We start from the raw sequence: 15,999 nt of genomic DNA, 5'->3' as shown, positions 1-15,999 counted from the left end.
AGTGAACATTTCACCTATACTCAACCCTGCAATATTTTGATACAGATGAGTTTTTCTCAAGAAAAGGACTCATGTTAAGGGGACTGGAAGTGTCTAGGTTGTTTGCTCAGGCCTGACAATGCTATCTATACTCTCATTTCTGTCCTGCTGAAGGTGGTTCTGCTCAGAGCATGTTTGTGGAACAGGGAGCCTGAGTGATCTTGGGCAAGTCACTTAATCTTCAGTTTCTTCATCTCTAAACAAGGCTAACAATACTACATATAAGGTTGTTTTAAAGATTAAATTAATTTATAGATTGCAGTGATAATAAAACTATGAAGTATTTCCATTTATATTAGCTATGCAAATATCCAAATAAAACAAATGCCAACACTATAAGATATTTGTCTTATTTTTTTTCTTCTTAGTACCTAGTACTCCACCAAAACTTTAGAGATTCAATTGTACTTAAATATAAGTCCTTGGATAGAGTAGGCTAATAGGACTCTGATTGTAGGGATGGGGCAGCACACCTCATGCACTATGTGGTTCTCAGTGGCCTTCACTGTTTTGTGTAACCCAGCCATATCTTAAGGTCTCTCCAATAGTGATTGAAAAGTTGACTTAGTTCTTTCAGCTAAATTGGACATAAGCTGCAGCATTAAAAAGAATCACATTGGAGAAGGAATCTAGGGAGGTTTTCAGCTTCCTCCAATCCTAACAAGTCCAGCTCTTCTACTTAGAATGACATTAGAGAAAGTGATAGAATATGTAAGATGGGACACTGGAAACAAAGACATATTACTTATGGCCTGTGCGCAAAGCAGCACAAAGACACCATACCACCCTCCATGCTATCCCACTTCCCTGGCCAGGAGATGGGAAGGCAGTAGGAAGCTGTCTGCCTGCTCAAACAAACTGACTTAAGAAACCAATCAAGCCACAGGAAAACCAAACACCACAAGCAGACCAGAGACTCCACCAAAGCACACAGCATTTAATTCATACAAGGAATTGTAACCCTGAACTGCTCTTAGCTGGAGAAGAAAGGGATTAACACAGTAACCACTAATCATATGTGGCTGCTGATCATATGATAAGTGGCTAGCCAGATTGTGTCGTTAAGTAAAATACAACTCAAACATCTCGATAATGTCTTAGGTTGATTATAGGTTGATATTCTAATATTTTGAATACATTGCTAAACATTTTCAAATTAACTTAACTTTTTCTTCTGACTTTTAGAAATGTGGTTACTAAGAACTATTAAATTCCATATATGACTTGCCTTTGTGGCTCACATTTTATTTCAAGTGAACAGAATTGGTATGTCTAGGAGGTGGAAATAGCTAGGTCCTCTATCATGAATGGCCTTGAGCAGACTGCAAGCAAAGGCTCTCTCATTGAATCTTCCTGTTTTATGTTCCTTTACTCCCCCCTTTTAGACTGTACATCTTTTCTGAGAAGTTTAGGAATATCTTAGAGGTTTGCCTTTCAATAGTATGTATACATGTCTACCAAGAATGAAAGAAAGAAAGGAAGGAAGGAAGGAAGGACTAGTAGCTAGAGAGCATCAGTTGCTACAAAAATGACTTGTAGAGAAAGAAAGAAACAAAGAAACAAACAAAGAAAGAAAGAAACAAAGAAAGAAAGAAGGGAGGGAGGGAGGGAGGGAGGGAGGGAGGGAGGGAAAGAGGAAGGAAAGAAAAGGTTCCTTCCCCATAAGTTCTTTTATTCTTTCGATTCAACTCAGTTGGGGGAAATGTTACAAAAGGGAAAATTAAGACTTTAATGACTGAGATAGAAACAGAGAAAAATATACAAGAAACCAAGCTTATTTGGATAGCCTATCAAAATAACAATTCCAGAGTTAACCCCATGGCAATTACAGAGTTAACCAAAATATGGCATTGCATAAACTTTCCTCAGATAGTCAATGGAAGTGTCCTGGGTTCAGATTTTATCTGGTTACCACAGCTCTCTGGACTGCTGTACATATAGATATGGTGAATGTGACTTGGTTTCTATGATACTATCAGCTGTGCTCAGGAAGAATGAGCTCCTTATATGAAGAGTATATGGACAAACAAAACTTCCTTCACTTGATATTTAGGGCTTAGCAACACACATTCCATTGGAGGAAAACTCAGTATTGGCAGGGGTAAGTGAACTTGAAGAGAATAAAGTAAGGTTTTGATTTATTCACAGGGCAAAATAGGAAAGAGCTTAAGAACTAAGGAATCAAATTATGACGCACATTACAGACCAAATAGTATCAATTTACAAAACCTCAAGTCAAACTGAACTCAGATATTAGCTGAACCATGAACTAGACCAAATATATACATATTAAAAGCCAGCAAATTTGTTCAAACTAGAATAAAACCTTATATATTTTCTAGTGAGCAAGAACATCAAAATATTCCTTTAACTGAACCTGAACTGAACCAATGTTTCATTTGGTTTGAGTCTCTGGTATGAAGGGACAATTTTGCTTATTTTTTTTCTTCAGCGAATGGTAGTTAAAAGTGGCCTCTTCACGACCTTTAGTTACTCAGTCTACATGGAGGTTATGAACCTTTCCATAAGTTCCAGATCCAAGACAGATTAATATGAGACATAAATAGCTGCTAACCGCCATGGCCTAAAAGAAAACAAAGATGTCCGGTGTCACCCAACACTATTATTCATGGGTTAAATGTGTACTGCCCTGCCTATTTCCCTTACTAAAAACTCAGAAAATAACTTGGCATTTTAGGATATGATTCTTCCTTCTCCAACCTCAAACACCTGGAAGAAGAAGAAACATATACCAACTGAAAACTACATTGTCTACATTATCTCATTCTGAACCTGTGAGAGCTGTTTTCTATTACTATAAATTATAACTGACAATAACAATAAATATTATCTGTAGGTGCACAAATCCTGTCTTATCTAAAAATCATACTAAAACTTAGAGAAGGTAAGAAATTTGCCTCAACTCACAAAGCTAGGAAGTAACATAACTGGGCATTCTTAAAGAGATGCCTCCCTCCCCTCTTCCATATCCTACCTCCTCCTATCTTACAGTGGTCCTGAGTCTGAAATGGAGGTGGAGAAGAGAAAATGTGTATGCCAAATCCTAAAATTTCCTAATTTACTGTTTTGCCCGAGATCATCTTTTGCCTCTATTGAATGTTTACTAGTTAACTTTGCACTTGTCCTAACCAGTGAAGGAGAAGAGGCATAGACATATTATATGAATCCTCCTATTCACTGGAACTAAAAGCATATAGAGGATTTAGACATAACAAATAAGGTAAATGTAAACATTCTGAAATTGCCATAAAGGTTGTCTAGACTAGTATTTTATTTCATTTATGTTCATGAACTGATTGAAATGAAGGTTCAAATTGTCTACTGAGAATGATGCTTTGGATTGGTCATATGAACAGGATTGTGGATAATTCTAACATCTGCCAAGTAAACTTCCTTGTTCTCCTAGCTTGTGATTCGATTTGAGTTTTAATATGTCCTTATTCATTTTTTAGCAATGTGTAGTCTGATAGAACAAGAGCAGATCTTGCTTGCCTAGCCATAGATTTTACTATAAAACTATTTTCAATTTTACAAATATTCTTTGTGTCCAATGTATTCCTACTGGTTTATGTCAATGAAGTGCATATTTTGCAGAAGAGCAACTCAGTAGGTAACAACTTAAAAATAAATGTTCGGACATATGTTCAAGCTGTGTTTAGTTACAGGTGGTTGTGTTCACATGTTCTGAGTAACCAATTGAGAATCTGTTTACTTAAAATTAATAAGTTATATGATGGTTTACCACTAATTCTTCTACACCTCCTTTGGAGAAATATAGCCCAATTCTATTCCCTTTGAATGTTGGCTACACTTACTGCTTCTAAAGATTAGAATAATCTAAAAGTGACACTATTGGCCTTGGAAATAAGGCAGTGCATCTTCTTTATGCATTCTCTAGAGTCGCTGACTCCAGTGAGAGAGCTTGCTCACAGCCATCTTGGAAGTTGATCCTATAGTTCTACTTGAGCCTTGTGATGATTACACCCCCCTCCCAACACCCTAACCACAACAACTTCAGAAACTCTGAGCCAGATCCATACAGCTAAGCCTCTGCAGAATTCCTGACTCACAGAAACCATGAGATAATAAAAGCTTATTTTAAGCCACTAAGTCGTGGGGTAATTTGTTTCACAGCAGGAAACATCTAGTTCTGGTTCTGAAAAAAATGATAAGCTAAGCAATTAATGCCAGACTTTATAAGTCTTAAACAAATGTTTTAAGGTTCTTAGAAAATGCCCAAATAGTTTTTCTCAATCCAAATGTTAAAACCTGGATCTCTGTAGTTTAACCAATTTGAATTTGCTTTGCTTACACTGGTGTGTTCTTCTGCATTCTTGAACAAGATGCCATCAAAGCACGTGGGTTTTTATTCCATCAGCAAACATTATGTAAATTCTTTCAAGTCTCTAGCACCATGCTGGGTGAAATAGGTACTTTGTTCAACTATTTATTAAAAACATTACTTGAGTACTATGATGGGTCAGGCACTGCTCCCTACTGAGGATTTAAAGGGAACATGACACCTTGCCCTTGAGAGGCTCCGTATTTAGCAGAGGGGCTCCGTATTTAGTTGAGGGAATAGACAGATAAACACATAATTTACAACACAGTGTGGTGTATATTATCCCAGAGATGGGAACAGCATTCTATGATACTACAGAGAATGGAAAATCTCTCCATGTGAAGTCTTGAAGAATAAATAGGAATTTTTAAGCAAACATTGGTAGGTTAGAAGGATAGCATTCCAAGTGTCCGGGAAACAGGGTATGCAAAGAAAAGGAATCATGAAGAGTTCCAACTGCTTTTTCACACTTGAGTTTCCTTTGCCTGAGAATAAAGAGATGGCTAGAGATAAGTACACTCCTGCCAGGGTGAGTCAGGCAAAACACGATATTTTTCTAGGCACAGAAATTTTAAAGCTTGCTCAAGCTGCCACCAAGTTAAAGGGCCCTTGTGCTTCCTGGAGAGTATCAAGTTATAATTCCTATGATGATTTCTAAGCATCCAGAGGACAAATGTGCACGTTTTCTGGGCCATATAATTCTCTTAGTGTGATGAATACTAAATGAAGGTGAATATAGGCAAAATACCCTATGTACATTTGTAAAAATGGGATAATGAGGATTGTTGGGATTGCTTTGGGAAAAGGGAGGGGGATTAGGGAAAAAGATGGAGGAGGTGGGTCTGATCAAGACACACACACATATGTATGTAAGGACATGTCAATAATAAAAATGTGGAGAACAGTATTCAAGTTGTATGTGCATAAGTCTACTTAACTTCTGAATTTAGACATCTATGGCTTTTTATTTTATACATTTATTATAAAAGAATGGACTACATTGTCTTCAAATCAGTGCCATTCAAACTACAGGCCCAAGACAAGATGTAGTTCTTGCCACTAATTACTCAAGAAGCAGAGGCAGGAAAATCATGGTTTAAGGCCAGACTAAGCAAAAGTTAGTGAGAACTTATCTCAAAAGCAAGCTATGCCTCACAGAGCATGTCTGTGGTCTCAGCTACCTAGGAAGTGAACGTACAACTTGGATTTGAGGTTAGCTAGGAAAAAGCATGAAACCTTATTTAACAAACTAAGAAAAGCAATAAGGTGTGGGCATATTCGTTCATGGCTGTAATCCTAGCTACTTGAGAGTCTGATATCTTAAGATCAAAGTTCAAAGCTAGCCTTGACAGAGGCTCTTATTTCTAATTATCCACCAACCCCTCCCCCCCCCAGAAATGGAGCTGCAACTCAGGTGGTAAAGCACTAGCCTTGAGCCAGAAGCTCAGGGACAGCACCCAGGCCCTGAGGTCAAGCCTCAGGAGTAGAACACACACACACACACACACACACACACACACACACACACACACACACACACACACACACACACACACACACACACACACACACACACACACACACACACACACACACACACACACAGCAAAAATACTAGAGACATCATTCAAATAATGGGCCTTGAATTCACTCTAAGTACCACAAAAGAAGTTTGTAAGAATGTAAATCAAAACATTCACTGCTGCCTTAATGAAGTAATGCTCTGAAAGGAAAGGTCAGGTGGTCTAAATTGTTTGCTTAGTGGAATAATTAATTTACATTTGACACAAAACTTTAAGATTATACACTGGCTGATAACAAACAGCTCATACTTTGGCAGTGATCCATTGACCACAAATTAAAGATTATTCACAATCCGCTAAATATATTATAAATCCCTGTGGTATTTTCAGAACCTTGTTGGTGTTCTTTTCCCATTGAAAGAATGAAACAATTTGTATTATCTGTTTTGTAAAATTAAATGTATATATAATGCCCTTGACTATATTGTGTTACAATATTCTTAGGTCAGCATCAAAATTGAAACTTGACTACATCAATTATGCATATACACTGGGATGTCAGCTTTTTACATTCTTTTCCTTGATGCTGATTTTTCATTTCAGAATTACGCTTATCTTATTTCATTAGATATTTTTTGACAAATGGTGTTGAAGGTAATGACAACAATGATAGTCATGATATTAAGTATTACAGTAAGCACAGCAAATAGGCCAGATTTCTGGCTGTGGCTGTGCTTCCATGACTCCAAACATGCTTGAGTCTCTGAAATGAGAAGATGGGTGATGATCATGAAGATCATAGTAGTGATAATGAGGAAGTCATTTCTCTGCATCAGAGGGTATTGGCATCCATAAATGAAGTCAGCATGCACAATTAGGAGAAGAACACTCACCGTCTTGGTCGTTACCTGAGTCAGCTGGAGACTTGCTTCTGCGCATAGGGGCAGGGCTCTTGCCCAAACCCTTCTGAGGAGTTGGAGATGCCTTTGGGCCACCGGTGGCTGATGGGTTTCCCTTCATGACCCGGCATTCTGGGGCAAAAGAAACAGCCAGCTTAACAGAGGGTCGAACTGTTAGCATATAATCAGTGGAAACTAGACTAATTTCTAGAGACCTAAGTGGCTCAGGAGTACAAGGTCAACTTCACTGTTTGTAGGAACTCTGGAGAGGGAGGCACAAGGAAAAACTTCTGGTCACCTGAGCCAAACTAGGTGCTTAAATCCCTAGGTTGCAGGCTGCACAAGGGCAGGAATTTAGAAGTAGGTCAATAGGTCATAAGTTATAGGTCAATTTACTCATTTGAGGCAGACAAGTTGTGCCTGAGAATAGCACTTATGGATACAATGTTTGATTTTCTTGGAGGAAAGGCTGATATCTCTCAGAGGTTAAGTTATAGCTATACAATTATAACATCTGAGTAATTTGAAGAGTAAGGAAGGACCACTTTTTGTCTATTGCATGCCACACAATGAATTAGGAACATTATGAAAATCATGTCATATACAAATAATCACTGGTCCACTACCATGTTGCATTTATACAACTCTTTCTGATGCATGTTATAGTCATTTATGCCAGATAACTAAATGTTCCAGCAATGACTTATGTCCACTAATATATACAAAGAAAGCCTATCAATATTTTCCTTTGAAGGGTTGTGCTTGGAAGGTCTCCAAGCCACATAAAACCATGAAAATCCAATAGGGTAGAAGGGAGGGAAACAATCAAGTGATATACCTCAATGGTTGTACTTACCATTTTCATCCAGTGAGAAATCATCCTGGGCATAGCGAAATTTTTCAGGACCACAGGCAATAAATACGTCATCATCACCGAAGAAATCATGAAGACAGGTTACCTGTAGAAAAAGCAGAAAACACTGCATTTGAATGTGATGTTCTTGTTACAATGAACCTCATGCCATGACGGCAAGAAGAAAATCATGAATTCCAGGTCCCAGGGATCTCCTTTAAAATACCTACCACACTCATTGTCCACACCATGAACCATAACCTAGCATTTAAAAAACAAAAACAAACAAAAACCCCTGGAAACCATTCTTCATTGAAAAACCAGGAGAGGAAAACTATGCTTACTGCTTGAAGTTCATGGAGAACAATGTATCCAACAGACTTTAGGCTTGCCTAGTAAAGCCTTGGTCCTAGAACTCTTCCTGCCCTCAAATGCCCTAAGAGACTCTTTTTCAAAAGAGTCACTTTATCCTTTTTTTGCACAAAGAAACAAGGATGCCTGAAAATGTATGCTGCTTCCTGCAATCTCCCCACTTCTCAGCTTTCCTAATTACATCTGATAATTAGTCCAGGACATCAGGGAACCCCAGGAGAAACCATATAGTCAAAAGCATGCTTATCTAACTCCTTAGCTTGTAAGTGTTCAAAGCTTTTAATTGTTCTAAGCTTCTCATTAGAGCTGCTAGCAATGGTTTTCCAAAGGCATAGTGATCACAAACTAACAACAGCTTGCTGGGTGCAAAGAGCAATATGTTACATTTGAAAAATGTTTATATTAATAATATCATTCCCTACTCAAGGTTGATTCTATCCTTGTTCCCTGAACCAAAGATGGTAATCCTTCCATGAAAGAAAGATACTAACTAGAAGATTATCTCTATTGCTCAGCCTCACAGTCATCTACCAGATGCCAAGAGGAGGGAGTCTTGGAAGACTGACAGTATTGCTTCTATTAAGCTTCTTACCATCTTTGACTCTCAACCTCATCAAACACCCTTCTTCAGCCCACTTGTCCCTCACCATTCATTCCACAATCATGTAATGACAATCAGGGATACATTGACTGAATGATTACTCTGTGACAAGCACTCTACTAATAGTTTGTGATCTGTCATCTCATTTTATCTCAAAAACCCCTGAAAGTTGGTATAATTGACACCACTATTTTACAGATAAAAAATTTGAAATCCAGAGACAATAAGTAAATTACCCAAAGGAAAAACAACGAATACTAATGACCAAATTTCTTTTACTTTATAGGTTGTGTTTTTAACCATGCAGCAGTACAAAAATATGTATAGCTTGGGTATTAGAAGGCAGGAATGAACAATACAATATGTTGGACCTTGAGTCAAAGTTGTAGCTTCCCATAGATCCTGATAGAAGGCTTATGACAAGGCTATTCTGCTTCAGCTGCATGCAAAGAAGGTAAGAAGGAATGTACAGAACCATTCTACACATTCAAAAAGACAAAAGTAGAAATAAGAAAGAATTCAACTAGCACCCAGTCTTTCACAAGTCCCATAAATACAAATTTACAAATGAGAATGGAAAATTGAATTCAGATATTATTCATGTGATTATGCTAATTACTATGCAAATTAGATGAGAAGGGTTTTTACATCTCACTTCAGTGTCATATACTTTTGTCCTATTGTTGAACAACAAAGCTTAAAGCTTGATAGTACAGAATTGTTAAATGACCCACTCTTTTTATATTATTGTTATTGTAAAGGTAATATACACAGGGATTACAGTTACATAAGTCATGTATTGAGTACTTTTACATAAGTCATGTATTGAGTACTTTTCTTTTTGAACAGTGTCCCCTTTTCCCCTATTTCCTTCCACTTTTCTCCCTCCGAATTCTCCTTCCCCACAAGTTATATAGTACATTTTCAACACAGTGTCTAGTGAGTACCACTGCTTCATTTGTTCACTTTTTTTCCCACCATTTCTGTGCTCTCCTTAATCCTTAATCAATAAACTTGCCTACAATACAAAAAGTATAGAAATCAAAAACAGCTACAAAGGAGGAAAAAAGAGACAAAGTAACAGAAACCCTCCTGTTTCCATTTGTTGAAGTTCATTTCAATAAACATTTTATCTGATCATATGCCCATAACTATTGAATCTTTGTGATCTTCTCCTAAGAATATCCTCCTTTGGTCTCATTGGGTGAATTTCTAGAGTTTTGCATAATTTATCATGCCCAAGTGTATTTTTTTGTCTTTTACCATCCAGTGTGCTTAAAAGACATAGCTATCAAGATAAATTGATGACTAAAGAATGGGAGAATATTTTTACTAACTATGCATCAAAAAGGGCCTCATATCTCAAATATAGAGTTCAAAAAATAACCGCCCCCCAAAAAAAACCCTCAAAGAAACAACAATCCAATAAAAATGGGCTAAAGAATTAAGAGAGAATTCTCAGAACAAGAAGAATGGCAAAATGTTCAGCATCTCTGGCCATACCCTGTTGTTTTCACTGTATTTGATTCCAGTACACTGCATCTTGTATAATTTGGGGAGGAGAAGGGAAATAACAAAATGCTGAAATAAGGATACAGGTTGACCCATTGTAACAATGAGATGTACAAAACACTATATTGAAAATGAACTTTACAACTTCAGAGGGGGGTAGGGAGGAGTTTGGGAAGTGGGGAGGGAAGGGATGGTAGGGGAAAAACAAAGGAAGAGGTAACAATGCTCGATAGGAAATGTACTCATTACCTTACTCATGTAACTGTAACCCCTCAGTACAGTATCTTTACAATAAAAAAGAAAATTAAAAAAAAAGAAATGCAAGGGAAAAAAGAGGAGGAGGCAACATACAGGTGGACCCATTGCAACAACGAGATGTACAAATCATTATGTGGAGAAACGAACTTTACAACTTTGGTGGGGGGGGGGGAATGGGGAAACAAAGGAGGAGGCAACAGTGCTTGAGAAGAAATGTACTCATTGCCTTGCTCATGTAATTGTAACCCCTCTGGTATGGTATTTTCACAATTTAAAAAATGCAAATCAAAACAACATTGAGGTTCCACCTTACCCCAGTTAGAATGACCATTATCAAGAAAACTAACCATAACAGATGCTGGCAGGGATGTGGCCAAAAGGCAATGCTGCTACACTGTTGTTGAGAATGTAAACTTGTTCAACCACTCTGGAAAGCAGTATTGAGGTTCCTCAGAAGACTAAACATAGAGCTTCCCTATGACCAAGCAATTCTACTCCTGGGCATTTATACAACAGACCATAAACAAGGCCCACTAAAGCTACCAGTACAACAAAGTTCATTGCAGCATTGTTTACTATAGCCAAGATATGGATGGAATCAATACAGATGCCCTTCAGTGGATGAAAGGATCAAGAAAATGTGATATATATACAATGAAATAAGCAATAAGCATACTGTACCATTCACATAGAAATGGGAAGACTTGGGAAAATACATTAAGTGAAGAAAACCAGACCGAAAGAAACATACATTGCATGGATTCCCTCATTCGTTGAAACTAGAATGTGTTTATAAATCAACAAGTAAACACACTGGATTAAAAATGACCCACTATTTTTAAAGCGGCCTCTCCACACTAACCTAGGTTTTACAAAAAGCCTTTGAATAACTCCTCTTTGGAGAGTTCTAAGAAAGGCAAAGACCCCTATGTTTCTGACAAACTCACAATGGTAACTGTTTTCAAGCATATTCATAGTTAGTCCAGCTGTTCCACATAAGGTTTCTTATTTGGTCCTACCCCCATATTTACAGACTCCCAAGTTTAGACAAATTTACATTATGTATGTAATACCCAGCTCTCCCAAGTACATTACTATTAAGACGCAAGAGTGCTTACTTTTGTTATAGGGTGGGAAAATAGAATATCCTTTATTTAACATGAGCATCTCAAGACACAGAGACTCTCAAGGGTACACAGCTGGCTCATGACAGAGTTGAGACTAGTACTCAGGTGTCCAGCATCAATTTGGAACAAAATCATTCAGTTGCTTGAGACCTGCCTAAAGCCCTAACCTTAAAGGCTTTTGCACAGTCTAGACAGAACATCATCTATTTGCTGTATTCAATGTCTACTGCACATTAGAACATCTTACTCAATTTTTAAAAAGAAGTTTGAAAATAGATTTTAATCTATGAACAAAAATTCTAATTAATTAGTGGCAACTAAGTAGGTAGTGGAGAAGACAAGAAGGAATAATAAAATAATAGGAAGAAGAAAAAGGAGAAGATGAATGAAAATGGAATGTAAGAAATAATTCTCATTTAATGTCTTTTTGAAATTACATGTAGGTAATGTGACACAAAGTCTACCTTGGCTTATATTTCAAATGTATGTTTTTCCAAATGAGTCTTTTGAGATAAAATTTCCATCATGAGGTGGCAACAAAAGTATTAAATACATAAAATCATTATCATGATAATCAGTATGATACATTTCCAGCCTTTTAGAGAGCAAAGGTCTTGCTGACATCAGCTTCAGTATGAGTCATATAATTGAACACTGAAGCCAGAGAACCCAAAAGCCTGAGACCCATCTTTTAATTAATTACCACCAGCATAAAATCAATAAAATCAACTCTCATTAACATTGAACCATTAATTCAGTGCTGTACCTTAAAAAAAATCAAGTGTTGAGAGAAAGGAGGCCAACTTGACTGTGCATTAGCATGAACATATATTATATCCATGGTCCAGTGACTTAAATGTCAAAGTACAAATGGGTAAATGGAGACAACAGATCACTATGTGGGAGTGGTTTAAGTCTATTAGCTGTAAATGGAAAATTCACTCTGTTACTTGATTTAAGCTTGATTAGATTCTCTGTCCACAGATTGGATACTGGCAGTTAGTTGTTGTATGTGCCTGCTGCTAGTAGATACTACATTTCACTTACCTAATTATTTAGAAATGTTACCTTAGGAGAATCTGCCTTGGTAAATCAATGATAAACACTTTCAGCCTGGAAAATATATTTACTGAAAGTTCAGTTCTACCAGTATTGACCATTAAGCTTTTACTAGGGCAAAGCAATTATTTGAGAGGCATATGGAAATGTAAAATAAAGAGGACTCATGTCAAAAGAGCTGACAGCATAATATGCAATGAAAATACAAGGCAGGCAGTTTGTACTATTTTAGAAAAAAAACAAAGATCAAAGGAAAGCACAGAAGACAAATATAACAATTGTAATTAAAAGAGCTGTGGAAGGCTTTATCAAAAAGACACTAAAATGTCTACTATGGTTTCCTTTCCTGCATGAATAGTAAAAATTAAACAGCAGATTTGTTTAAAGCAAGCTTTAGGTCTCAAACCTCTCAAGAATATATTTTGGATAAGCAAGCATAGCAGCAATAGTAATGGTTTTAATTACTTCTGTTTTACACCTGTATTCATGACAGAGACAAGATGACTCGTGTATTTTTCCTGTTAGGCCCTTAGTTTCCAACTACAATTTCAAGGGGTATATCTTCACATTTCTCAATTTCCCAAGACTGCCTGACTCACATGACTATTAATATTCAAAACATTGAATTCTAGTTATAGGCTTTTACCTCCATGAAAGCCCAAGCTTTGATAAACTGCCTGCTAATCTTCCTATAATTTGTGGTTCCTTTCCCCTGTTTTTTGCACGTACAGCAAAGAATTTTTAAACATTTGCTATAGTTTCCATTTTTAAAAAGAAACTTACACATAGAATTACCATATTACCCAGTAATTCTATTTATATGTATATATACAAAACAATTTTTAAAGCAATTAAAAATGATTCTTGTATGCCAGCTTTCAAGGCAGAATAACTAATAGAATAACTCGTGTCCACCAACAGATGAGTGGATTAAAAAAGTGTAGCAGGTGCACACAATTGAATATTCTTCAGCCACAATTGTAATACAAGGACCTGGAAAACATTATGTGAAGTGAAATAAGCCAGAAACAAAAGGACGAACTCCTTTCCTAGGAAATATTTAGAAAATAAAAACTCATAGAGAAGACATTAGAAATTGTTTGGGAATTATAGCAGAACTAGATATGGGAAATTTTTATTTAATGCCTATTGGTTTTATTTGGGTTGTTAAAAACTTCTAGATAAAAGTATTGGTTGAACAATGTATTACTAGTGCTGGTGAATTGTACATATAAATGATCAGATGGTTTTGGTTTTTCTGTTTTGTTTTGTTTTGTTTTTGTTAGTCGTGGGGCTTGAACTCTGGGCCTGGGCCCTGTCCCTAAGCTCTTCAGCTTAAGGTGAACACTCTACCACTTGAGCCACAGCACCACCTCTTCTTTCTGGTAGTTTATTGGAGATAAGAGTCTCATGGCCTTTCCTGCCTGGGCTGGCTTGCATGATCCTCAGATCTCAGCCTCTGGAGTAGCTAGGATTACAGGCGTGAGCCACCAGCACCTGGCTTCAGATGGCAAATTTTATGTTAGATATATTTTACCGAATTTAAAATACTAATAATACATGAAATTATTTAACTATGTACTTTAAATGTGTAAACTGTATAGTGTGTGAATTATATATTATTACAACTGCTAGAAAAAGAAGTGGAGAGTTCGCCTGATATGTTCATCATTATACAGACTAAGATGGAGTGTAAAGAGTCATGTATCTAAAACATTATCATTATTATTATCAGTAATTTTATGTTTAATAAGTCAATTTTAATTTAAAGGAAAGACATAGAAGAAGAGTTATCTCTAGACTATTAATAATCACTCTATTCTATGTTGACTTGTTTACTGAATTCTGGGACTACTTGTTTCCTAATCAATTGCTTGTTATTCATATTTAAAGATAATGCAGTGTAAAACCTTTTCCTTGACTAAGTACCTTAGTCCTTCACCATCTTTCTCCTATTTCTTAGGAATTCTATGTCTGATTAATTTTGCCTTCCCAAGCTTAGCTTTAGTGTGTGACATCCCAAGGCCTTGGGCAACAGTGTTGACTGGTGATGGTTGAAAGAGGCATTGGTGTCCTTCTCTTCTATGTCACTCTATGGGTATTCTCACTCTCTATGCTAAGCTAGTTTACCTGTACTTATAGCAAGTCTTATTAGGATTGACTTCCTCTGATCCCCTAGAAAAATCTTTTCATTGGACTCCGAGTAGTTAAGTGTCATGTAAAACTCTAGGACTATGTTGTGTTTCTGTCAATAGATCCTTCCTATGTTCTTACCCTCACAGCCATAATAGTGACTACTCATCCTATTCTGCCATTTCCTCCAGAAAAAGAACTAGATTGAATCCTGGAAAGTCACATATCAGTTGAGATATTGCCTGTCAAGTTTATTCTTTTCAATCTTTATAATTATTTAACTTTTAGTGTTGAAGGACCAAAGATAGCTTACATTTGTCAGGTGCTCTTACTTCTATTACCTCATTTGATCCATTAGTTTCATTTTAAATAAACAAAGCATAAAAGCCCATCAATGTTAAGTGACTTGTATAGGTCACATCGCTAGTTAGTGACAGATCTGATACTAGAACTCAAGTTAGTTTATTTCGCTGACACACAGAGTATATAAGTTATGCAGTTCAGGCCATTATAATCTAAACAGGAAAACTTTAGGTACAGAAATAAAGTGGGAAAATATCAGTAACACACAAATATATTGCTGGTTTGAGAAAGAGGGGCATCAAGGGAATAACAGAAGGAATAAGACTTTCAACCTTATGCCCTATTTTCATGGGAGCTGGTTGTGACTTAATAACCTGAGCTTAGGCAGTGACACCTCCCTGCTGGAAGTATGTCAACCCCTAAATATTCAAAAGTGTTTTCTCCTTAGCTTTTTTTGCCATTTTCCATGACTGTATGTCAGTTCCCATTGGGGGCCTCTCAAGGATCAGAACAGCTGCAGAGGCACTGGAGTGGGGCTGCTGAGTCCATGCCCAGGACTGACACCTGCCCTTCCACAGGGCCCTGGGGACAAGTTGGCTCAGAAAAATAGGGATGAGACAGAACTCCATTCATCAGAGAGAACCAGGGTGGAAAAAACCTTACTTGATCCCTTGGCACCATTAAGCTCTCAGATTGGCCCTGGGCCCTACACAACTTCAGATTCTGTTTAGTAAGGTCAATTAAATAAGAGTGAGTATATATGGACTATTGTAGTTATCTGTTACATTGAACAGTTATCTAGCATCTGCTATGCATGGGGGGAGTGTTTTTGGTACTTAGTAGAAGATGGGAATATTTTAAGAAAGTTAATGTCTACCTACATTCTAAGTTAAGACTAGCCACCGACTCAATGCTTTCTCTCTGGACCTTAGTTTCCTTTGCTAGAAGGTAAAGGAT

The 15,999-nt window shown here is 37.0% G+C and overlaps 1 protein-coding gene across 5 annotated transcripts in view; it reads right to left on the bottom strand.

Annotated features, from left to right (window-relative positions):
- The window catches only part of Dcx (doublecortin), a 101,703-nt gene that overhangs the window by 15,036 nt on the left and 70,668 nt on the right, over window positions 1-15,999 (bottom strand). For 3 of the 5 annotated variants that reach the window (XM_070038977.1, XM_070038978.1, XM_070038979.1), the window contains exons 4-5: window positions 7,681-7,783; window positions 6,819-6,956 (exon numbers count right to left, since the gene is read on the bottom strand). In XM_070038977.1, the coding sequence (XP_069895078.1) occupies window positions 6,819-6,956; window positions 7,681-7,783 (241 nt within the window). The remainder of the gene's footprint in view (window positions 1-6,818; window positions 6,957-7,680; window positions 7,784-15,999) is intronic. The other 2 variants (XM_070038980.1, XM_070038981.1) reach the window with 1 other exon arrangement.

This window comes from Dipodomys merriami, unplaced genomic scaffold, assembly GCF_024711535.1.
Source record: "Dipodomys merriami isolate MVZ:Mamm:240054 unplaced genomic scaffold, mDipMer1.0.p SCAF_3, whole genome shotgun sequence".
NCBI classification, from domain to species: Eukaryota; Metazoa; Chordata; class Mammalia; order Rodentia; family Heteromyidae; genus Dipodomys; species Dipodomys merriami.
The sequence above is the reverse complement of the archived record's forward strand: the minus strand, read 5'-3'. Positions and strand labels throughout refer to the sequence as shown.